At 35.1% G+C, this 26,275-nt stretch overlaps 1 protein-coding gene across 7 annotated transcripts in view; it reads right to left on the bottom strand.

Moving 5' to 3' along the window:
• The window catches only part of GRIK2 (glutamate ionotropic receptor kainate type subunit 2), a 628,363-nt gene that overhangs the window by 334,447 nt on the left and 267,641 nt on the right, over positions 1-26,275 (bottom strand). For all 7 annotated transcript variants that reach the window (XM_021073336.1, XM_021073356.1, XM_021073366.1 and 4 more), the window contains 3 exons: positions 14,381-14,562; positions 8,197-8,250; positions 5,221-5,394 (listed from right to left, as the gene is read on the bottom strand). In XM_021073336.1, the coding sequence (XP_020928995.1) occupies positions 5,221-5,394; positions 8,197-8,250; positions 14,381-14,562 (410 nt within the window). The remainder of the gene's footprint in view (positions 1-5,220; positions 5,395-8,196; positions 8,251-14,380; positions 14,563-26,275) is intronic.

The raw sequence follows: 26,275 nt of genomic DNA, 5'->3' as shown, positions 1-26,275 counted from the left end.
ATATGTGGTTCAGACAATGGGAATACCCTTGCTGAAATGAGGAGGTGCATCAGCCTGCCGACTCATTTAGGGTGAGATGGTGAGATGGGTGGCTTGGAGGAGCAGGAAGTAGGCAATTATGAGGCTGGACAAGTAGCAGGAGTCAGATCATGAAGGACCTTGTAGGCTTGGCCAATGAGCTAAAATTTCATCTAGCACACAATAAGGAATCATGAGTATGTTTTAGGAAGCTCACACTAGGAGAAGATAAGTGTAGGATAGAGATGTTAGGAGTGAGGAGACAATTACAACACTCAGGGGAGAGACCATGGTGTCCTTAATCAAGGCATAGCTCTCAGGGTGAAAAGAAGAATGTAGTTAAGAAAGCTATAGATACAGCAGATTTGAGAGTATCTGATGATTGCTGAATATAGAGAGAAGAAAAAGGAAATGGAGAGAATGGTATCTAAAAGTTTAAATTTCCAAAAACAATGATCTCTCTATAGTAATTTGAATGTAATAGCCAACCAACAGTTATTATTGATTTGCATTGCAAATTTACATTGTCAAGGAATATGTATGGTATTATATAAGAACATAAGAAAAAAATGGTATTTGTAAGCTACCAGATGGATTATAGGTCCATTTGTATTATGGTGCAAGGAGTTCCAGGATAGAGCTAACCTTTACCCTGAAGTGTTTATACATCATTTCATTCTCTGAAATTGAAATTACTGCAAATTCGATAAATCAATAATAAATATAACCATCGTCAAATTCTGATGGATTCAAAAAAGTGAATCCCCATCCTCTAGGTAATGGTACGCGATGCTCGAGGGAAGTAGACATCTAATCAGAAGATGAGGAGAAATGTTATCTATTCATGCAGTAAGGACAGTAAAGGACAGTGATAATGCTCACTGAAGGGGGCTTCCACACCCCCAGGAGCAAGGAAATATGAGAATAATTAATAAAGAAATCATAGTAGAGAAAGGTTTTGTAATAAAGGCTCAAATCTAGAGAGGAGTTCAGAGTACTGCTTGGATGGCAGTGTGTGGGCATGGGAGAAAGTGCGACAAAGGTGATGGCATGAGTCAAAAAAAATCCCACAAAAACAAAAATCCTACATTTGAAGGAAGAAGGTTGGGCTTCCCTCCTTCCTTGACTTGGTGACTATGTGGCTGGGTTTATCTCAAATGAAGATAAAAATTTTACTGAGCTACTAACATTAACATCTTTAAGAGGATGATCCCAGACCACAGAATAAGAAACTACGATTATAGAAGACATGGTCTTGTATTTAGCAGCCATTTAGCTGATAAACACTTATCCCAGGGGTCAATTAAGGTGCTAGCTCAACCAGAAAAATTCTTATGAATCCAATACATCGTTGCTTTTTATAGTTCAAACATAAAGAATGTGAAAGTCTAAGTACTATGATCTTACATAGTGACAAATGACTATGATACTGATAATAATAGGTTTTGCTCCAAGCACTAGGGACTTTGCTGATAATCCCATTTCTTAATGGGACCATAAGGAAGAAAAAGAGCAAGGGATATATAAACACTGAAATCTCATGAATTAACTAAGTGGAATGTTGCCAACTCTACAATGCCAGGCTATAATTCTTTTCTTTTCTAACTAGAATCTTCTTAATTTCCTTACTCCACTCATAGCAGAAATAGCTTATTAATTTCTTTTCCTATACATTTAATAACTGAGAAAATGCTTACAATATAATCTTAAATGGAAAAGAAAAAGAATAGACAAGGCATAAATATACCAACATTTTTATACAAATCTCATATTGATTTTATTTTTAAAATAAACTTGCAATAGTTTATAATTAATAATTAATGTTATATGATAAAATACTTGCATATAATTTTTATATCATTATATAATATATCATGAAAATATTTTAAAAGACATTATCAATTTTCAGAAGGAAATTGTAGAAAAGTAACAAATTTGCATCCATTTGAAAAGAAATGTTAATTTTCTAGGCAAACTTTATATCTGTTTCCCAAATATTTTGTGTTCCATGCTCTATTTATAAATATAATTAAATAAATAGTTGGTATACATTTTTAGATAAGAAATATTCAAAAAAGCGTCGTACAAGGATAAATTTCCTTCACGTTCATTTTAAAAATGGTCTCGTAAATTTTACGGTGAACTTTTAATATTTGCAGTAATTCAAAAAGTATATAAAGTGGCAATTATCTCTTATACTTTCTTTTCTTATTTAAGATGCTATTTGAAAAGCATTTTGTGACTATAACAAAGAGAAAAGTGTTGTCATTAAAAATTCTTCCAAAGATTTTAGAATTTATGGTCTATATACAATGCCCAGAATTTTCAATAAATAGGCTAATCATTTTCTCATCAGTGCATTTTTATTCTATCCCTTATCCACTCCCACTAAATTACGTGCCAGTTCAGAATCAGGGCAGAACTGAGGAATTGATTCATGGCTAGAGAGAAAAAACCTAAACCTGTGTTTATCCTATTGCCCTGACTTTTTGATGTGTCTTCTGAAGGTTAATTCTCATCAAAGCCTCTACCTTCCTGGATAAGAAATGAATACACTTTTCTTTGTATTTATCTGTCTTTCAATAGTCTACTTAAGTTACTAGACATAACTTAAGGGGATGACAGGGGATGACATGTACAGTTATGCAGGCATGATACTGAAATACAAAGAGCATCCAAGTAAGACCGGGTAATTTTTGTCATTCCAATACATAAAAGAGCATACTAATCCTTGGACATATCAGTGGTAGGTTTAGAGTTTGAGAGTGTTCAATTAGGACTGTCATCATGCCTATTAATTTACTTTCCCTAAAACCATTTAATAATGGTTCTGAATGACAAACAATAAGATATTCATCTGAAAATTAAGGAAGGGTAAAGAGAGTTAGAAAACGTGGAAAAAAAAACATGCGTGATTAAAATAACAATTTATAAGATAGCATATATTTTAATCTTTAAAAATAGCATGTTGGAGTTCCCATTAGCAGCTCAGTGGTTAACAAACCCAACTAGTATCCATTAGGACACAGGTTCAATCCCTGGCCTTACTCAGTGGGTTAAAGATCCGGCCTTAAGCTGTAGTGTAGGTCGCAGTATGGCTCGTATCCTATGTTGCTGTGGTTGTGGTGTAGGCCAGTGACTGTAGCTCCCAATTCAACAACGATGAAATTTTTGTCTTTCATCTTTTTAGGGCCCCACCTGCGGCATATGGAGGTTCCCCAGGGAACCTCCATAAAAAGATTAAAAAAAAACAAAAAACAAAAAACAAAAAACAAAACCACATGTCTATTAGATTCCAAAATTTGGATTCACCATCTTCAAACTGGGAATAAAGTATATTTGTAATTTACCCTTAGCTGTATTTTATTTTTAATCTAGATGTACTTCAGGGGGAAAATACCTTCATTTTTAAGTTATATATTTTCCTCCCAATAATTTTTTTTATATATATACCTTAGATTGATTTCTTCAGTCTCTATGGATACACTCAATTTGTTTACTAAATCTTTAAGGAAAAAAAACACAAAACTTCCTTTTATTTTGGTATAACATAAAAACTTACTTTGAAGCCCATTAAAGCAATTAATGGAAAAATTACAATCATAAAAGAAAAAGGTTTTCCCCACATCAGGATAGAGGACATTTATATTTATAAAGTTTCAATTTAGAATGACACTTTTTAAAAGCAGATGGTAATGACCTAGGGAATGTACATGTTTCCAAAGTGCTGAGCTATTTACTAAATTGTAGCAGTAACTTGGTCTATAGAAAATAGATTTAACGAGAATACTTCAGATATTTATCATTTGTTTAAATAGTATAGTAGAAACATACTTGGTCCTACAAGGTAGCCAGTAGCTACATTTGGCTGTTGAGCACTTGAAACATGACTAGTCTGAAGTAACATGTACAGTGTGAAATATATACCAATTTTTGAAGACTCAGTAGGAAAAAAATGTAAAATAAATCTGTCATAATTTTTATATTGACTGTTTTAAAAATAGCATTTTTCATATAATGGGTTAAATAACATAAATTGACAACATTGAAATTTACCTTTTCCTGTGAATGTTTTTTAACAGAGTTAACAGAAAAAAAATTTTTTTGTCTTTCATCTTTTTAGGGCCCCACCTGCGGCATATGGAGGTTCCCAGGCTAGGGGTGGAATCAGAGCTGCAGCTACAGCAATGCAGGATCTGAGCCATGCCTGCGACCTATACCACAGCTCATGGCAATGCCATATCTATAACCCACTGAGCAAGGCCAGGGATCAAACCTGCATCCTCATGGATCCTAATCAGGTTTGTTAACCACTGAGCCACAATGGGAACTCCCAGAAAAAAATAAATTACACATGCACATTTCACTAGATAGTCATTGGTAGCACTGGTATAAAACAACTAAAGTTACAAACAACATACTTTTCTTTTACAATTTATGCATTAATCCAGTTTCTAGGTTTAAACAAAGACTTGAAAATAACAAGTGTGATTACTGGTTAATCTTGAAGCTTAAAAAGTGAGTAGCTCAAGGAAAAAAAAAATTTTTTTTGCTCTTTTTTTAGGGCCACACCCACAGCCTATGGAAGTTCCCAGGCTAGGGGTTGAATCAGAGCTACTGTTCTCAATTTACACCACAGCCACAGCAACGCAGGATCCGAGATACATCTGTGACCTACACACCAGCTTAAGGAAATGTCGGATCCCCAACCCACTGAGCAAGGCCAGGGATTGAACCCTCATCCTCATGGATACTAGTTGGATTTGTTTCTGCTGAGCCACAGAGGCAACTCCAAGAAAATAATTGTGTGATATAAATTGTCTATATGACATCAGGTATCAGAAACCACCATGATGAAGAATAATCATGTATCAGTGGTTAAGATCAGAAGGATAACTTTTAGGTTGCTATCTTCTTTTCTACCTTTAATTCACCCTTTTTGTGGTGCTGATAACTTTTAGAGAAATCTCTACATTGTAGCATTCTAAGGATAGTTGTAATGTCTTGAGATACTTGGATAAAAGTAAATTTGCAATATAAAATTTATTTAGAAAATTGTGAATAGAATTATTTGCAATAGTAGTTCTGGTATCATCCCTTTAACATTACACAACTAAACCAAAGTTTGGATCTAGAGGACTTAATAATTTATGCAATTTTACTTAGAAATACACAAACTGATCTTTAAGTGGGTGTTCATACCGTCATAAATCCATCCAGCAAACCTGAATCGGGTTTCGGTGGTGCCTGTAGCCGTTCCATGGACCACTTTTCAATGATGGAGGAGACTTGTGTATTTTCTGTATTTAATATTCTGAACCCTGTCATATTAACACCACTATATCGGTAGGGCTCTACATCAAGAGCGAAGAGATCCTAAAAGATAAATTTCTTTGTGTTAGTACCAAGAGAAAATAGTCACAGGCAAGCTAATTGTAACAGTCATGTAGTCTTGCTTTCTTTAGAATAGTTAGCATCTCTGTGTCTCAAGTGATGTTAAACATCACACATTGCCAAGATTCAAATATATTATCCTCATGCTTTGCCAATGTAAATATATACATTCTATATAAACATATGTGTGTGTATGTGTGTGTGTGTGTGTGTGTATAAAAAATTCAAATTCCACCAATGGAACAACAAGCTTTTCTACAACCTACCTTTGAGGTTTGCATAAGCTTTCTTCTATCTTAGGAATAGCTTGCCCCTTAAATTTTATGCATTACTGTTTTACATTTAACTGACTCTAGGTGCTTTTCCATGTTTTGCTTCTTTGACTGGTTATTGACATTTTTGTTGTTGTTGTTGTTGTTTCACTTTGCATTTTTTTTTAAAGAAACAGATCATTAAAAAGTTAATAAGACTGGCGCTATTGGTTATGGAGCTCTTGCAGTTCTTTTCTCTTATACTCGTCCAGCAACTTCACCATAAGGAACCCTTTAGATTTTGGTTGCCTTTGCCACTCTGAGACAGTGAATGCTCTGGCTTTCTCCTTTGGTTTTCCCAGGAGAGAGTAAGCCAAAGCTGTCAGGGAAGCCAGAGATCAGTATGAGAACATGGCAGCATGTGGGACTTTTCCCCTCTTTTGAGTTGGCATTAGCTAATCCTCAGCTCTTACAGACAACACTGGGAACTGCTGAGAACCAGGAAGAGATCAATGCCATAGGCCCTGAGTACAGCTTGCCTGGACTCATACAGCAGCACAGACTATATAATAGGAATAAAATTTAGTGGAGAGAAGCTGTCATTGGCCTGAGCTCTGCTCTGTGAAAAATATAATAGACCTTTAGGTTTTCTGTTTTGAACATTTGTAATCTAGCCAAGCAGAGAGTCAGATATACACAGACATGTCAGTCTATCTATCTATCTATCTATCTATCTATCTATCTATCTATCTACCTATCTACTCTAATGTATTACAATCTATGCTAAGGGGCAAAAGAGTAGAAGTGATAAGTGCAAGGAGTTTGAAGCAAGACAGATGATTCTAGACTTTAATAGTTAGGAAAAACTCCATTGGTTAGATGGGATCTGAGCTGCCACTAAAAGAATGGTCAGGCTTTTGATAGGCAAAAGACAAAACGAGACAGAAATGTTAGCAGAGACACAGCATTTTGAAGATATAAAACCTGCTCAGGAGACTGATCCAGATCAGTTTGGCTATAAAAGAGAACTCATGAAGGAGAGCAGCAGCAAAAGAAAACAGGAAAGTTAGGTTAGACTCAAACTAAAAAAGGCCTTTAATAACAGGCTAATGAGTTCTATATATCCTCAACTAAGTATGTTTTGTTTTCCTTATTAAGAGATACTTTTGATTTCCCTAAAATCTTATAATTATGGTAGAACTGAGTTGCAATAGTATTGAAACATAATTTGCTGATAGATAAAGACTTCTACTCACTCTCGACTGCCCATCATTACATTTCTTAGAGGCTGCAAACCTGGCGGGAGGTGATATAGAGATACAGCAGAGTGAATCTTAGTATTTACCGGGAAAATACAACCCATAGCATGAAACACCTCTATTGGAGATAAGCTGTTTTTACAAAAAGCTATTGTGATCAACTAAATATTAGTAATTTAATCTGATAACTTCAAGGCTCCTAAAAACTAGGAGATCAACTGAAAAACTTTCGAGTTAAGAAAGAGAGAGCACTGGTTAGACCTATCAGTGTGGGAAAGGAGAAGATGCATGCTGGAGATAATACAGAGGAGAAAACAATAGGATTGTGTTGGGGCTACCAGAGCCAGAGACAAAGGAAGTTTTGAAGGAGGTCAGACGATAATACATTAAGGTTTAAATACTTGAAATTATCTTAATGCCACAATTAGAGATGTTCTGCAATATATAATGATTTTGGAATATTACAGATGGAACTTTAGACTTCATTTGAACAAAGGTAATGATCGAAGTTCTAAATACATTCCAGTTTTAAAGAAAATAATTGAAGAGGAGAAAAGAAAATAAGATACAAGCCCAAACTTGCAGATACGCTCATATTGGGGGGATGGGCAGGAAAGAACTAGCGACAGAACTAGTGACTAGTGGAAGGAAAACTAGGATAATATACTGGAAAAGAAATAGAGCAAAGGGAAATAGGTTTGATAAAAGGATTAAAGTCAGATTTTCATGCATATTAAGGAGAAACTATGTAATGAGCATGTAAAGACAAAAGATAAAGGTAACATTCAATGTGCTAATTGCAAATTAAATCACGTTTATTTAAAAGATCCAATTTATGCAAAAATAGAATAGAAAATTTAATCTACTAAAGGAGCAGCTTCAATAAACCTCATTTTCCTTAAGTCAATAGAGCTGAGATAACAACATAAGAATTTGTGCTTGTCTAAAACATTGATTTCTCAGCACTCTAATTTTAAAATCCATTATGCTCTGAAAGTCCTCTAAAGCAACATAAAAACAAGTTATAATATTTCAAATTGATATCTGAAATGATCTGAAAGGATATTATTTCAAAATCATCAGTTTCCCCCCAAGAATCATTAGTTCTCTGTGATAATTCCCCTTGGGTTTTATTAAAATAAAATAAATTATAACTATAGAAGTGCCAGTCGTTATATTACTTCTTAAAACCCACTTGAAAACCTATTTTTCATTCTGAAATTCATTATAATAAAACTCAGAGCATTATCTTTATGTTTTAATAAATTACTTACCAGTGTGGTAAAGATATAATGATAGTATTCTGTCATCATGCCCATAGCTAATGCCTAAGAAGTAAAAAATAAAAATATCAATATTGAAGGTTTACATTATATGAAATACATTGTGTCAATAAGATAAGTGGGAACAAAATAGTAGGTGGTAATCAGCCTATAATATTCAGTTTACATTCAAATTGGGTCAAACTAAATCTTTTCTCCTTAGTTAAAGAAGAAAGAAGATCAGTGATTACTGAAGGAATTTCCAAAACAATTAATTATCTTGATAGAAAAGCTATTAGTTGAATGTTTGCAATTGTAAAGCTTACGGTTTTACATATTAAAGGATGCATTAAATTTGAAACAAAAACCTGAAATTAGGACATCTTAGTTCATTATATCTGTAATGTCCCCACTACAAACACCATAATAAGGAACACCATTTTAATTTTGTTGAACAGTGATACTCAATTAGGAAGAGTGCTGCAAAGTACAATGTCAACTGAATTTTTTATATTTTAGCATTTTAGAGATGTTTTCTTAGTATTAATGAAGCAAATGTAAATCACTGCTATACAAATGTAAATTATTTTATATTAATAGACCAATTGACAATTATGTTTTTTTGCACACTTCTATAGTCCTCATCAACTTTAAACTTTTCGGTCTTAAAACAAGGACTTTTGGACTAGAACTTCCAGTCATAAGAAGTGTCAATTTCCTTTCTGAAAATAGAGAATGCTTTAGAAATAGCTGTTGGATAATGAACAGTTGTTGGTGATGATAATTGAAAAATGATGCATTTTTGCGGGGAATAAAGAGCTCTTCGTAAGAAACAAGTATTTTCAGGTGTATCTAATACTCACCCACAAACCACTCAAATTAGTTTACTAAGTAGCTGCCCCAACTACATCTTGTGTATTCCATGCTCATAGGTAGGTATAACCAATTAGCTAGAATAAAATATGTATTTCCACAACATTAGCTGCTCAGTTAAGACAAAAGATGTTTGTGAAAATTGGGGGACATATAAAATGTATTCTTTAAAAAGAGAGAAACATTTGTTAATGAAAGGGGCATCAAAGAATTGAGCAGAGGAAAGGAATTTAGGAAGTATGATATTGTGACTTATAATAAGAAATATGTATTTGGTCTTCATCCTCATTTCTAGCACATAGCTCCAGATACCCTTGGAATTTCCTGAACAAGAAAACCATTGGGAGCATCTTTTGTTATGATATTTGGTCTTTTCAGTTCCTGAAATTGCTTCAGAGCTTGTTATTCTTAACAAGCCCCTTTCAAATACAACTGAGTTTAGGGGAAATGTGGTGACTTTAGGAAATCCCCAAAGATAAGGCGGAGGCTGGTTGCCAGGGGAAACCATCCTTGTGATTAGAAGGTTGTACCTTTCACTTCTATGCCCTGACCTCCTGTGAAAGAGTTCAATCACCTATGGCCAGTGATTTAATCAGTCATGCCTATGAAGTGAAGCCTCCATATAAACCCAAAAAGAGAGGATTTGGAAAGCTTCCAGGCTGGTGAACATGTAGAGATGTGAGGAGGGTGGCATGCTCAGAGAGGTCATGGAAGCTCCCTGCCCTTTCCCCATATCTTGCCTGATGCATTTCTTCCATCTGGCTGTTACTGGGTTATATCCTTTCATACCAAACTGATAATCTAGTAAGTAAAATCTTTCTCTGAGCTGCCCTAGCATATCAACTGAACCTAAAAGGGGGTATGGTAATTTCCAATGTATAGTCAGTGGGTCAGAAGCACAAGTGAGAACTTGGATGTGCAATGGGCATCTGAAATGGGGGTTGGGTGGGGAATATGTCTTGTAAGACTAAGCCTCAACCTGTAAAATCTGATGCTATCTCCAGACAGTGTCAGAATTGATTAGCTGGTATTAGAGCTTTGCTTAAGGTGTGGGGAGCCCTCCCCTGCTCCCAAGTTCCCAAAACACACACACAGTTGAATAGGATGCAAAACCTTTAGGAACCAAATAAAATTTCCTGAATGGTTAAAATTATATGAGCCAATAAACTCTGAGGAAGTTTGCATCTTAAGAAAAATAGAAATTTTCTCCAATTAAATAAAAAATTTATAAGAAACTCTTTGTAGAAGGTGTTCATTGTTCCTCATGAATATATATTAAAGGTTTCCCAACTTCAGAACTACTCAATGACAGCTGAGCATTACCCTTGTCAATACTTTTTTACTTTATCAACTCAATAGGCATAGAAATAAAGATAGCAAAATTGTGATTTAGACGTATAACTATATATAACACTGAAATAATGGCTAAAAATGTTAGGTACTATTCTAAGCACACTGCACATTTTAATCAGTTTAAGCCTCATTAAAAATCCTTTGTGGTTTCTCCTATTATTATACTTATTTTACAGACATAATAAGAATAAACAGGTTAGCCAACAAAATTGAGACAGTGAGTAAAGAAAGATGAACTCCAAGTCTCCAACTCTTAGACTCTGAACATAAAACATAATCTATGTTTTTTATAAAGTGGCACATTTTATATTCTCAAAGATCTAGATCAATTGAAGAATTTATACATTTGAAAATTTCTGCCTGTTTCCTCTTTGATAATTTGACAACTTGGAAATCTAAGGCCAATACTGGAAACTGTGTTTTGGAGGTGAGGGTGGTGGAAGAGCAGTTTGCACACACAGGCCACAGGCTTCTTCTTCATCACCTCATAAAGAAATATCATAAGGGATAACTGAGGACCTTATGTGCCTTTCATTGACCTCCCTTCAGCCTTTGATTCTGAAAACAGGAGTCAATTATGGACAATAAACTATGATCTAAGCAGAAGAGGTTAGTTATTTTTGACTGAGTACCTACACTCCAACATTTAGCAATAGTGCAAAGCTGGGATGCACTTTGAGAGGTTAGTTAAAAATTCCCAATGGGATTTTAAAAAGAACTTGTTCTGGGCCTCCTTTTTTTAAAAAGTTTATTTATTTTTTGTTTTTTGGCCACACCCATGGCATGCAGAAGTTCCAGGGCCAGGGACTGAACCTGCGCCACAGCAGGGATGAAAGCTGTTACAGTGACAATGCCGGATCCTTAACATGTTGCACCACAAGAGAACTCAGAGGACCTTCTTTTAATTACAGCATTTATGTTTTTTTCTACTACTATTTTTGAATGAACTGTATGCATATTTCAAACAATATTAAAAAGAATAGTTATTATCTTATCACTCTTATAAATGAGTGGCCACTGTAGAAAATTGCTCATGCCATGTCATTCCTCCTAGAAATACCACAGATTAATTTTTCCAAGATCAAAATATTGTTAGAATTTCCTAACATTTAATGAATCTAGTGTTAAAAATGCCATATGACAAATTGACACATGCAGTTATCCAGGCATATAATTTGCAACCAGTTTATCCTTCAGGTTATATCTGGAAGTTACACTGTTTAAGGTTAACAATTGGAGGGGTGCAATTGATACATATTTCTTTTTCTTTTTCTTTTTCTTTTTTTTTGTCTTTTTCCCTTTTCTAGGGCCGCTCCCTCGGCACATGGAGGTTCTCAGGCTAGGGGTTTAATCGGAGCTGTAGCCACCAACCTACGCCAGAGCCACAGCAACATGGGATCTGAGCCACGTCTGCAACCTACACCACAGCTCACAGCAACGCCAGATCCTTAACCCACTGAGCAAGGCCAGGGATCGAACCCTCAACCTCATGGTTCCTAGTCAGATTTGTTAACCACTGCCCCACAACGGGAGATACATATTTCTTAAAATTTAATTAAATTTTACTTCTTCCTGCTGTAGGAGTTTATCTGCATCTGCTTTTGTGTTTTTCCAGAGTAAAAAAAAATTATTTCACACTCTCTGATACAGACGTTAAAGTTCTTGATTGCTTTTTTTTTTTTTTTTTTTCTATAATACAATGTCCTTGTGAGATTTTACTGCACAGCATCTTGGCCCTGCCATAGAGGCTTCTCTTTGACAAATCTGGGTAGAGGTGGAATCTTTTGCTATTCAGGCATGTACACCAATGAGTGCCCTCGATCTGCCTCAAAGGAAATCTAGCCAGCCTCAAGCTCCATTCACTTTCAAAGCTCTCAGACAGGAAAACTTCAAATTCAGGATTGCTCCATATCTAGTAAGAGCTCAGTTAGTTTAAATAAAACAAAAGTCTAAACTGATAAATCCATCCCTTTTTCTGGATACTCCTAGTATTTGTTCTTGGATCAAGCTGGACAAGCTGAAAGCCCTTTTATGCCTTCTCTTCAACTTCTGTAACCATTTCTTTGGCTTTCCATCATTAGCCAATGTTGAGGGGTCTCAGAAACATTTCATAAATCATAAAATAGAGTTCCTACTAAGTGTACTGCTGCATTTATAAAAAAAATAATATATTTTATTCTTAAATTGGCTTCTAGACTGAGATCCAAATAGAAAACAAATGCTCTCTAGGACAAAGTAAATTTAAAAAGGAAAAAAAAAATAGCACCATATGTGTGGTCTGCCAGTGTTACAGGATCTTTGCAGTCTGTGTAATAATGGCACTCTGACATCATCTTAACTTTTACATTCTCATTTTACCTTTATTTTGATTTTTTTTTCTACTAATCCTGTTAAAATTATATACATCTTTCCTTTGCATATATTTTAAATACTATTTTAATCCTGTTTCCCTTTTGCAAACAACAGGTTACACACCAGAAAAGAAAATGGACATACCAATTAGAAGACAGACTGGAAATTCTATTAGTAAAGGTGATGGAGGCTCTCACCTTTCAGATGCTCTTACCTCCAAAATAAGTTGGAGTCAGTTACTCTAGAGACAAGATAACTGATCATTTACATATTTTTGGAAGCACACCAAAACCTCATTTTTTGTCACTAACAAATAGTGTGGTGCTACTCACTCCAGGCACAAAGGAGAGGTATCGTTCCCAAGTCTGTGCATTGTAAATGTGATCAAGAATAGTTTGTTTCATTAAATGAAAAACAAATCCCTACCCTAGACTCCAGTGCTTATTTTACTGCATCATTTTATTTGGGGGAAAAAAAAGCCAAACAACATCAACCACCCTTAGATTCTTTATTACTCAAATATAACGCTAGAGCAATTTTCCAAATCCAATTAAATATTTTACTATATAGTGAAACCAACATTCATACTGGAAGATTGAACAAACATCTGCTTAATAAACAAACCATGTTATTACAAGCACTTATTGTTGGTAGTTATATTTTATGGGATATAATTTGACATCTAAAGCTGCATAACTCTCTAGTAGAGATATTTTATGCTACATTTTAGAGGTTTCAAGACAGTTGGCTAATCTCCAGTCAGTCAGGGTGTATAAAAGAGCTTAAAAAACAAAGCCCAAAGACTTGTGTTCAAATTCAGGCTCTACTAATATAGTAAGTACAGCCTTGTACTAGCTATTTAACCCCCTACATAAGTTCCCTCCTATGTAAGATGTGAGCTAATAATAATTGTTTTTCAGTGTGTTATTGACTCTGAATAGTGTTGAAGTAATATTAAGAGGTGTTACTGCTCTGAATTGGTTTCATTTCTCCTTAGGTAGGCAACGCTTTATTCTGGAATAAATATTTCTTTAGATCACTAGGAGGGACATAAATCCCCCTGCCGTTTCCTTGCTAATGGACATGGGTCAAGCTACTTAATCTTTCAGAGACCGAATTTCTTTGCAAAGTGGAGATAGTCTCTGCATCATTTGGTTATGGGGATGACTAAATATGATCAGATGTATAAGCATCTCACAGTACATGCCAGATAAAGAATAATTTTTTCTCTTTTTCTTACCAGTGGATTTTAATGGTTTAGCTGCTCAATTGTTGATTCTAAGTTTATTCCCACATTTCAGCACAAAACAGAAGTATCTATTGCATTAATCAATATACACATTAACAAACAGCATTGCAACCATTTAAAAGTAACCTCAGAACTTCAAACAAACAATTTGCTTTGAGGATCATCAATATTTATATTACTTTTCTTTTAAGATGATTAATTAAAAGCCCTTGTCAGACTTTTTATCAGAAAATTACATCAAGGTAACTTCACTAGCTTTTTTTGTTTACTGTGTAACAGTAACACTTTGATTTAAAAAAAACAAAAACAAAACATACTTCAAATGTGAGTTGAATAAATAAAGAATTTAAATAATTTAGAGATTATTACCTGTTTCAAAATGCCTGCTGCCATTTCATGGCTACAGTCAAAGATGACATGGAATTCCTTGCCTCTTTTCATTTCTTTTAGTAAGGGTTTTGCATCCTTTGTATCAGCAGGCAGTTGACGGATCTTAAGTCGAAGATTGTATCTTGATGGAGCTTTGATGAGCTCCTGCAAGCGAATAAGACCTTTAATGAAAAAGAAAAAAAAATACAGAATATTAGAGGAAAAAACAGAATGGGTCACAGAATCACAAAACATACTACAATAGCTGATTTTGTTGGCTATGTATATGTGGATTTCATGGAATAACCATTGCAAGTCCTACTTCAGTACTCCCAATCTCCAGTTATTTTTGTTAAAATAACTTCTCAAATTCTTAAGGTGTTTCTCAAAGTATGAAAGACAAACATGACTATAAGTTAAGGTAAATAATATAAATACATAAAAGAATATAGAGTAATAGTCTCTCTCCCAACCCTAATTCTACTATCAGTGTGTTGCCTTAATGGCTTCAAATACTGTACCTCCATATACTTCCTATGCATTTGCAAATATATACACAAAGATTTTCTCTATTTTATATCAATAGATATTTTGTGACAATGTCTTATACACCATTGTAAGTCAGTGATTACTTTTCTAGTTTGTCTAGTTAAGTAAGTACTGTTTTTTAGTGGACATAACTTGTATAATTATTTTCCATTATTGTAAACTGGTTACTTCTTTTTGGTTTTGTTTACAGGTAAAGGTCTAGTAATGCGATGTGTATGTAAGAATGAAATAACTTTTCTTAATAAAATAGACTCTAAATAGCCTGAATCAAAATTAAATGAAAAAATAAAAATTTCCTGGGAGTTCCCATTGTGGCACAGAGGAAACAAATCTGATGAGTATCCATGAGGATCCAGGTTCAATCCCTGGCCTTGCTCAGTGGGTGAGGCATCTGGTGTTGCAGTGAGCTGTGGTGTAGGTCAGCAGCTCAGCTCTGATGTGACCCCTAACCTGGGAATTTCCAAATAACACAGGTGTGGCCCTAAAAAAGAAAAAAAAAAATTTTAATTTAAAAATAAAAATTTCCTTTGTATTGTTTTCTTTCATTTCATTTTGTATTTCTTCAAAAATAAATAGCTACAGAAATTATTATTAAAACAAACATTGCAACATGGCTAGACCTAGAGATTATTGTACTAAGTAAAGTAAATCAGACAGAGAAAGACAAATATTACAGGATATCACTTCTATGTGTGATCTAAAAAATGATATAAATGAACTTATTTACAAAGCAGAAATAGACTTACAGACATAGAAAACAAACATATGGCTACCAAAGGGGAAAGGGGGCATGGTAAATTAGGAGTCTGGGATTAAAATACATACACTACTATATTAAATAGACAACCAACAAGGACCTACTGTATAACAAATGGAACTATACTTAGTATCTCATAATAAATAAGTTAGAATGAAAAAGAGTCTTAAAAAAGAACAGACATACATATGTATAACTGAATCACTTTGCTGTACACAGGAAACTAACACAACATTGTAAATAAACTATATTTCAATAAAATTTTTCCAAAAATACTGCTTAAAAAAAACAAAAGCAAATCTTTTCCTAGAAAAGTAGCTCCATCATACATGTTTCAAAAAGACATCAAATTAATAGACTTCATTAGGTCACAGAATTGTTATGTGTTTTTAAATGACCCTTCATAGATATTATTTTATTTGGAAATGGGAATTAAAAAATCTTACTATGACTAAAAATATACTATGCATTAAAATAACATATGAGATCTAAAGAAGAAAATTTAACCAGGAATTTTTTCATTCAGTTTTTAAATAAATAATAGATTCTCTTATACACTTAATGCTATATACACTTTAATATCCTGCAACATAGTTAATAAAATAACATGACTAATTTTTAGTATTTTCATCCTTGAAATATACAATTTAAAAAAATGTAAATTCATGAACATACCTAGTATCTTTTGCTTTTAAAATATCATCCCATAAAATTTACTTCAGTGTAGGTTATTTTAGAATTTTGCTATTTAAAATTCTACAAATAATATTTGCGTAAGTTACATAGTATAATACTATAATTTCATTTTGTTTTACAAATTTAAATATTTACTAGTTATAGTAAAATAAATATTAGATAATTAATTGATATCAAATGTACCCATTAAACATATTACAATTCAGTCTAGGAAGTTATGTTCATAATGAGAATGGCCATTAACACTAAGCTGTACAAAGGTGAAATCAAATATTTGAATTTATAACACCTGCTTGATTGTAGTAAAGTTTAACAGTGGGCTTATAAGATCCTCTAAAATCTGTATAAAAAGCCATATATTTCTTTGCACATGGTAATACTCTACAACTAAATTAGAATACATTTTTAAAGGGTAGTAACATTGTTTAACTACTTTTTATAAATAAACCAGAGTACGATTGCTGTATGGCAGTGGCCCCCAAACTCTGGAAGGTATGAAAGTAATCTGTGAAGCTAGTTACAATCTAAACAGCCAAATCAGAATCCTCAGGGCTCATGCCTGTGTCTTTTTAACTATCTTTTAAAGTGATGTTCTTGGTCATCAGAGTGTGGTCAATTTCCAAAGTTACATCTGGTTTCAGATAAGTGTCTTATGAGAGCTTCCCTTTGAACAATTTGGCACAGCAATATTAGAAGATAATAACTATTTTATATCAACTAGTAGCATAAGACAATAAAACAATTAATTTAAAGAATGATTTCCAACTTCATCACCAAGAGTGAGTTAAAAAAATGTAAATACCACTGACTGTGGGAATAAGACAGGAAAAAAAAAAAAAAAGACATTTACCCATGTATCAAACAAATGTTTATTAAAAGTTTACTATAGCTTAAGTATTGTTCTAGACATTGGGGATAAAATGAAATATAAGTAAACAAATTTCCTGTCCACACCATGATAAAAATATATAGGGGGACAAGGTTATTAAGCAATCAATTAATTATAAATGAAAAGTGGCAATTAGTATTTTTGTGGGGAAAGTACAGACTGTTGAGGAAGCATATAACAAGATCACCAAACTCAGAATGGGAGTGTTGAGGGAAATTATCCCAAAGGAGGTGATATCTAAGTTAATAACTAAATAAAAAGAAAGAGTGGAAGGAGGGGATTGAAGAAAAAAAGGATTTTATACTGTCATGGAGGTGAGAGAGCATGGGCAAAGCATCTTGAGAAGTTAAGAGTGCTGGCAAGTGTCATTTGAGAAGAGGGGAGGGGACTGCTTAGGATGCCCTTGTAAATTACTTTAGCGTTGAAGCCTTAACTAAAGCGTGGTGGAAAATGTCCACTTGGAATCCATATTTCAAAAGAATCACTTAATTTCAGGATTGAACACACATCAGAAGAGCTAAAATGGGAGGAAGGAAGAGTTGGAAGACAGTTGAAATGCAGGTTAGGAAAGGGTAAGATGTGTGTTCAGATAAAGGGAGTAAGGAAAAAAAGAAGTGAAGAGGCTAGAAATTTTTGAGAATGATATGTTCTTGGGGTGGGCTAAGTCAGGGAAGTTTCTTAGATTTCTGGCTTGGGCATCTGTAGGGAAAGATGTGTTCTTCCTGAGTGGGCAAGTCAGTTGAGGGTGCAAAATGAGGGGAGTTATCACCCATGTCAAGAACTGCTAGTAGACAAAGAAATAAGTAACATTTTGAGGAAAATGTTTATTAAATTTAACCATAAGATCATTGCTGATACAGGCAAGAAGTTTCAATAGGGTAAATGGGGGTTGATTGTTGTGCCATTCGTAGAAGTGGAAGGGAGGTAAAAAAATGGATCACCCCCAAATCATCTCCATGTATTTCCATAATATAGCTTAGTATCCATTTTAATCATATTTAATACCTTTATAGGAAAATACTAGCCCCTCCCTAACTCATCATCAGACTTGAACTCAGTAACAGATCACAGGACACTAGTTTCCATGTCTATTAAATGAGTCTTATCTAGACTAGTAGTATTCAAAATATAGTCTACAGACCCCTTTATCCTTTCAGGAGTGTCCTTAAGGACAAATTATTTTCCTAATAATGATAAGATGTTATGCGGCTTTTTGGTTTTCATTCTGTCACACATGTGCAGTGGAGAGTTCTAGAGATTACAAGATATGGATGATGTCACAACAGGTTGAAGGAGAAAGCAGATATGAAAATCCAACTGCCTCCCATTAAAGAGGGTTATCAGAATGTAAAACAATGTCACTCTTTTCATTATTATTTTGTTTTGAAAAACATAGGTATTCTTCATTAAAATATGATGTTGGAGGAGTTCCTGCTGTGGCACAGTGAATTAAGGATACGGCATTTTCTCTGTAGAGGTACAGGTTTGATAACCGGCCCATTATAGAGAGTTAAGGGTCCAGTGTTGGTGCAGCTATTGGGTAAGTTGCACTTGTGGCTCGGATTTGATCCCTGGCCTGGGAACTTCCATATGCTGTGAGTGATGCCAAAAAAACCCAAAAATAAAAATAAAAAAATTATATATTTATATATATAATTGATGAGTGAATAGATTTGTTATTGCAATTATTAATGAATTAACAAGTATTTTTAAATGTTACAATTTTATTATTAATGTGGTAAATGTTTATAAATATATTACAAATGCTTTTGAAGATCCTCAGTAATTACTAAGAATGTTAAGACGTACTAAAACCAAAATATCTAAGAATCACTAAATTGTATTATTTCTAAATTTTTCTCAGCTCTAAATTTCTATTATTCTCATAAAATTATTTATATACATGCAGACTGATCTAACATTAACCTCAGATGGATAAAGAAAAGAAAGCTAGCCTTGTCTTACCTCATGAGATTTTGAGCTAGTCAAATATAAATTTAGGGGATTTTGTTTATCTTGGTAGCAATAGCCTGGGTGTTGAGTGTGAGCCTTAGTTTCTATGTGCATTTTTATGCAAGACATCATGTCTCAGCTTTTTTTTTTTTGCTTTCCTCTCCTCTATAGCAGGGTAAAACCATCTATGTATTAGTGTGTAAAGGCCCAACAAAGGAACTGGCATATATTAGGCTCTGAATAAGTAGCAGTTTTCATTGTTATTATTTTGGCTAAGAAGGGAAGAATCATTTTTTAATGTGCTATTTACTAAATCCGTTCTTGGAAGTTACCTTGACACTGATTTAGGTTAAAAACCTAACAACATCAAAATTTGAAACAAAGTGTTGAAATTAACTCATTAACAAAGAAAAAGTTCTAATATAGTTAGGGATTAGCTCTATATTTTTGAATTGAAAAGGTTCAACTAACTTAAAAATAGAAATTTTTAGAAGTATAAAAATCCAAAACCAGCATTTTTGGAGTTCACCCTAAGTATAAATATTGCCAAGTATTTTTTGAATGTCTAAAGAACTCATGTAGATAGTCCACTGAGCCATCGGGTACAATAAAATGTTTGCTTATTCTCTTCACACATATACATCCCTGCTAGCATTAATGTAACAGATTTCAGTTTGCCAGCTTCCCTGAGGAATAATATCGAAGGGCTGAAAAAAACAAAAAAACACAAAAACTGTTGCTAGAAGGAACTGCCATCTCCTACCTGAGAATTCGAGAGAAATGTTGTCTTCATACATTCATTCATCCAACATATATTTACTGCAATGTCTACTATGTATGAGACATTATTTCACGGATAAATATAATGATTGGAATAATAGTATTTATTCAGTCTTTCACTTCATGAGATGCAGTTTGACTTTTACATTTTTTTTACACTAAAGTTGTTTATATAGTGCTTTTCACATTCAGTTTTTGGAATAAAAATGGTTCAGCATTTCAATCATTAGAGTGGAGAACTCTAGAGAGCTGTTTGAATACTGAAAGTAGCATCATGATTTTTAAATTCTGGCTTTCCATCATGTCCTGCACCAGGGGCTTAGAATCCTCTCTTGGCTTCTAAGTCTTTATTGCTCTGCCCAGGGATATTGTTTCTCTTTTATCCATATTTGCATTCTCAATCCTTCGCCTTCCCCATTCAGACATTTAGATATAAACCCCTGTTTGAATTTTGTTATTTATAACACCTTGAAAGAATAAGAGTGTTGACAAAGTGGGAGGGGCATTCAAGATGTCCAAAGAGGAGTTCCCATCGTGGCTCAGCAGAAATGAACCTGATTAGGATCCATGAGGATGCAGGTTTGATCCCTGGCCTCACTCAGTGGGTTAAGGATCTGGCATTGCCGTGAGCTGTGGTGTAGGTCGCAGACACGGCTCGGATATGGTGCTGCTGGGGCTGTGGTGTAGGCCAGCAGCTGTAGCTCTGATTTGACCCCTGGCCTGGGAACCTCCATATGCCATGGGTGCGGCCCTTAAAAAAAAAAAAAAAAAAAAAAAGGATGTCCACAGAGTGGACGTTTACCTACCTATTTAATATGAGTTATTGGTAATTTAGTGTATGTGGATGGGGTTTTATCCAAAGGAAAAGGGGGTTAAACCTAGGAATGTCTTGTAATTACAATACTAGCTATGCATTGTCTGCTGTGGATCTCTATCAATATTCCTACCTCCCCCAGTGATCCTCTGCAACTTACCACGTTCTAAAAATGTCAATATCAGAGAGCATTACCCTATTCCATCCATTCTATACAAGTAAATATGAATATTTTATAAAATGAAAATGTTTTTCCCCCTCTTTAGGAGAGAAGTAAGCCTCTCAAAATAAGTAAATATTGACATATGGTCCTCTCCTATGGTCATTTGGTCAAAATTAGATAAATAAAAAGGCAAAATCTCTTTTGTTGAAAATGTGGTTAATACAAATAACTTCCAAACAATAATTTCCAGAAACATAGTTTACTCTAACAAATTTGGCACCTGGTTATGTCATTTAATGCAAGAGTAGAATTAAATGCCTTAATACAGTCTTTTAATTAAAAGGCCTTCTTTTCCCTAATGTAATTAGTTGATGTAATGATAATAAAAAAAGAAACAATCTGCACAGATGGGTTCCTGAAAATCTTCTAACAAAGAAGAGCACCACATTGCAATTATCCCTTTATTTTGGTGGATGAGTAACATTCCATTCCAATTCTGTCACCGAGAGTACATTTTTTAAAGCTTTATTCTGCTTTAGTTAAAATCAAGGTTCATCTTAAGCTTACAGGGACAGGGGTCCGAGACGCTCTTTTCAGAAGTTGCCATCAATTTAGCTTTTAAGGAGACTCCAGAAGGAGCATTTATGCACACTCCAGCTGGCACTTGCTTCTAAAGAGATCAATCACAACACCTCTCTCCAGGGCTAGCCTCCTGGAGCCCTAGGAGCAGAATCCCAAGTTTCCTGCCATACCCAGGTATCCCTTTCAGCAGCCACACAAACTAGAGCTTTGCCACCTGGCTTACTCATCAGATCTATTTATCATTTCAGCTAATGTGGCCTTTGTGCAGGCCAGACTCCCCCCCCACCTAAAATGCATCACATAAAAGTGACTCTACCTAACATTCAGCCATCATCACTTTTTCTTTTCAGTTAGAAAAGACCATTCAATGAAAGTACAAAGTATAACATTTCAAAGAGGTATTTTTAATAGAATGTTTTATTTGTACTACAGAGTGTTTTAAAGACAACTAAATAGAATATGTACACTTGTTGTGAATTTTGTAACATAACAGTAATGCTGTGAAGATAGAGAAGAAAGATGAACATAGTAAGAAAATAAAAAGTGGCTTGGAGAAGAGCGGCAGATTCCCATTGAAAAAAAAATTCTGTCTCCAGTTTTTTGTTAGATTTCCCCTCCTTGGGACAAGGTGAATTGTTCAGCAGTACAGAGAAAACAGAAAATTTAACAAAAAAAAAAAAAAAAAAAGGGGGTCCAGGAAAATAAAGGGGAGAAGAAGAAAATAACTTCCAACATTGTTTTCACCTTAGAAAAGGGAAAATTATGTAAAGTAAAATTAGAGAGCTGGTCTCCTAGAAAAATCCTCACATCCTAATAGTAGCCTTACAGAGAGAAATTTCCTTTTCTCTTTTTGAAATTTGCTATATTTTTAAAGAATGACAGAGCCTAATTCAAAACTGAAAACACAGACAAACACTGTAGCTTGATATATTAGAAACCGGATGACAAATGAGTTTCAATTCACATGGCAGAGTTAATTGAATATTGGTGGGCACCTATAATCTCAACAATGTTGAGAATGTTCCTGAGACCAATTCTGTGATCAGGAACATGTATCAATAAGGAATTTGAACCTGGAGGCAGGCATGATGGCACCATGTATTGGCCATCCTTATATTAAAATCTCTTTATTTATTAGTATCATCAAATCCTACTTGCAATAGTTTTATTGATGGCAAAGCCTTTCTGTGCTTCCGAATGGAAAATAATATAGTGCAGACCATATATTTTAGGCACCATGCTCTCTACTGAAGCCAGGACCCATGGGGTTCAACCCTGAACCATGATGCATTCAAACAAGTAGAATCCAAACAGTAATTCTGACATGGACAGTCCTGTGAAAACACATAAAAAATTCATACATTTAATGTCTAAAGCAGCTCATTAAAATTCTATATCCTTTATCTTCTCAAAACCCACCAAATCCTGAAAACTCACTTTGACATATAACACACATCCAAGTATGAATTTGTGTGTCTGCAGACAGAGGCACACATGCACGCACCCTACTCCTCTACTTTTATTTCCCTGGGAAATTTAATTTATCTCTGCCCTGACTTCTTCTCCAAGGTAAACCTGGCCATGATGCATTGATCTTTCTGCTCAGCTCCTGTCTGTGAAGCCCACACCACAAAGGCTCACAACCCTGATCGAGTAAAGCAGAAGCTGCCCAGTAAGGCCTAAGTGGGAAGTCACTAACTGGAAATACTTGAATAATGTTTAGCAGGTAAGTCATAGAAAAAGGCTGATACCCTTTCAAACATATATGAAACCCTTATGTAATGCCAAATTTCTGAACTATGTATTTGTGGCATGAAAGTCTGCATCAGACAGATGTTGGGCTGAATCCCACCTTATTAACTTTTTACTGAATGACTATAGACGAAGATATTTAAATTTTATTAAACTTTATATGTACCATCTATAAAAATGTAATAATAGTAATTATAACCATATAGGAAAAATCAAATGAGCTAATGCACATGGATCACTTAGTGCTATGCCTAGAACTTTTTTTTTTTTTTTTTTTTTTTTGCCTTTTTGCTATTTCTTGGGCCGCTCCTGTGGCATATGGAGATTCACAGGCTAGGGGTCTAATCGGAGCCGTAGCCACCAGCCTACACCAGAGCCACAGCAACACGGGATCCAAGCTGCATCTGCAACCTACACCACAGCTCACAGCAATGCCAGATCGTTAACCCACTGAGCAAGGGCAGGGACCGAACCCACAACCTCATGGTTCCTAGTCAAATTTGTTAACCACTGCACCACGATGGGAACTCCATGCCTAGAACATTTTAACACTTCTCATTGGTTTTTGGTAAACATTTCCTTGGAACTGAGAGATTGCTGTTATATGCGTGTCTCAACAGGCCCTATTCGCTCCCCAAACCCTGCCCACAATATTATGAGTGGTCTCCTATCAAAATCTCAAGCCTCTAAGGGAAGTCTACTTCCTATTAGGAACCTAATTAATACTCTACCTACATGCTGAAGACTTCCAAATTTATATCTCTTGCTATACCACCTCTCTGAACTCTAGACTCCTGAATTCACTTTCCTTTTTGACAACTGCATAGTAAAAAATTAAGAGCTATAATGTGAGGTCTCAAGTGCAAAATGGGGGAAGCCATAGGGGTAATGAGGAGGAAGCAGACACAGAATACCAGAATGCTCACCATTGGCTTGAGACTGGGTCCAAGTTGCAAGACAAGGTCCATACCACCCCTTGGGGTTCCAACCTGGTAATAGCCGACCTCAGAAAGTGGACTGAACTGAGGTATTACCTGGACTATATCTGTGATCTCTGGAAGACAGGGGCTGCTAACTGACTATTACTCTTTTAGTCAATACCAAAATAGGTTTTCCCTGTTTTTTTCTTTTGCTGCTATGAGAAAAAGCAATTATGCCATTATTAAAAAGCAAACAGTGCTTCTAACCACATCAAAGCTAAAACCCTTTTGGTCTCTGAAGTCTTGAGGTCTAAGTTAAATATGTGCTAAGGTCAATTTTCTATTCAGAATGCTTCAGTTTATGAGAAGCCAATAGAATTAATATTGCATTTTCATTCTTTGCTTACTGCTATTAAAATCTGCTTGCATCTGATTCATGAGAATAAGCACATTAGTGACCGATTGCCAGCCAAGGTAACTTAAGTGCTGTGCTCACTAGGGGCACCAAAAGGCATGATAAATGGCTTTGTCCTAGGCTGACCCAGCCCTACATCCATCCCATCATCTAACTTTTCTTTGTCCTATTCATATAGCTGCTGAATGCATGCCTATGCCTGGTGTAATGAGATAGGGCAGGTAAAGAGCTGGGCAGTTTAATAGGAAGGCAGTTCTATTTGTCAGGACTCTTTTGTTAATATGAGCAAAAATGGAGTTCACTGCCTCCCATAACTGAAAATAAACTCCAGGCATGGTTAAAGGCAGGAATTCTTTCTTTGTGGTTCATTTTTCTCTTTCTCTACATTGCCTTCATTACACCTTGACATTTTATCAGTTGATGGCAGAGATGATCAATAATCTCACACTCATAAAGAGATTTGTCTCAAAAGTTCTGTCAAAATCCTAAGAGGGTTAATTGATGCAAACTATTGCATTTGGAGTGGATAAACAATGAGATCCAGCTGTATAGCACAGGGAACTATATCTACTCACCTGTGATCGAACATGATGGAGGATAATGTGAGAAGAATGTATATACATGTGTGAGAGGGTCAATTTGCTGTACAGTAGAAATTGACAGAACACTGTAAACCAACCATAATGGAAAAAACAAAAATGAATAAAATTTTTTTTAAAAAATTGCTAAGAGGGACTCTGGCCCAAGTTGGGGTTATGTGGTGGGAGTAGGAAGTTTAAAGTTAGATGCATCATTGGATTATGGTGAAGAAAGCCAGCCTGGCCTGAACCAGAGACTAAGAAGATTTCCTCAAACGATTCTGGATAAACACACAAAAGCAACCTGGAATGCATTATAGCAATGTTTTAGAAACTCTCTCAAAAGGATGACTGTACTTTGGTTTGTGGCCAGAGTTCGGTGATATTTGGATTCAGTGGTTGTTTACAGTTAAAGTCAATTTATGAATTTTTTAAATATCTTTTGGGGGCCCAATTAAGAGTCTAAGTGGTAGATTTAAGTGCCTAGTCACTAGTCCAGGACAACAAGCATTACTCAGGAATGTCCCGGGCACACCAGGAGTTCTGTGCATTCCTCCTCTTCCTGCACAGCATTCTCCATCCTTCATCATAGATACTTCATTGCCTGCTGTCCTGACAATGTTACTGACCCCCCCAAAGGGACTAGAACAGCCCATTGTTCATCTCTGACTCCCATACTGCAGGTTCCTTTGTCTCCAGACGATCCTGCTCAGATGCACACCTACCCTTCTGTCACTACCTGCCCTCTCAGCTTGTAATAACCCCACTTCAGCTTTCCAGACGGTGGCTGATTAGGTAGCCTGCTGTTACTTAATCCCCACTTGTGTCCAGGTCAGTGCAGTGATGAAGCAGCAAATGATCCTTCACAGCTCTTATTCTGGCTCTGTCCCAGGATACTGCTGTTACTGGTTTTATCCTGCCACTTATACATCAGATATGATTTAAAGCTGATGCAGATGAAACAGCTTAAGAAACTTTATGTGGTGGGCTCATGACCAACAATCGTTACCAGAACTATTCTGTGCTGGTGGGAATGAAAAGTAGAAT

Source organism: Sus scrofa, chromosome 1, assembly GCF_000003025.6.
Source record: "Sus scrofa isolate TJ Tabasco breed Duroc chromosome 1, Sscrofa11.1, whole genome shotgun sequence".
Classification (NCBI taxonomy): Eukaryota; Metazoa; Chordata; class Mammalia; order Artiodactyla; family Suidae; genus Sus; species Sus scrofa.
Note: the sequence above shows the minus strand (reverse complement) of the source record. Positions and strands in the feature narration are given on the sequence as shown.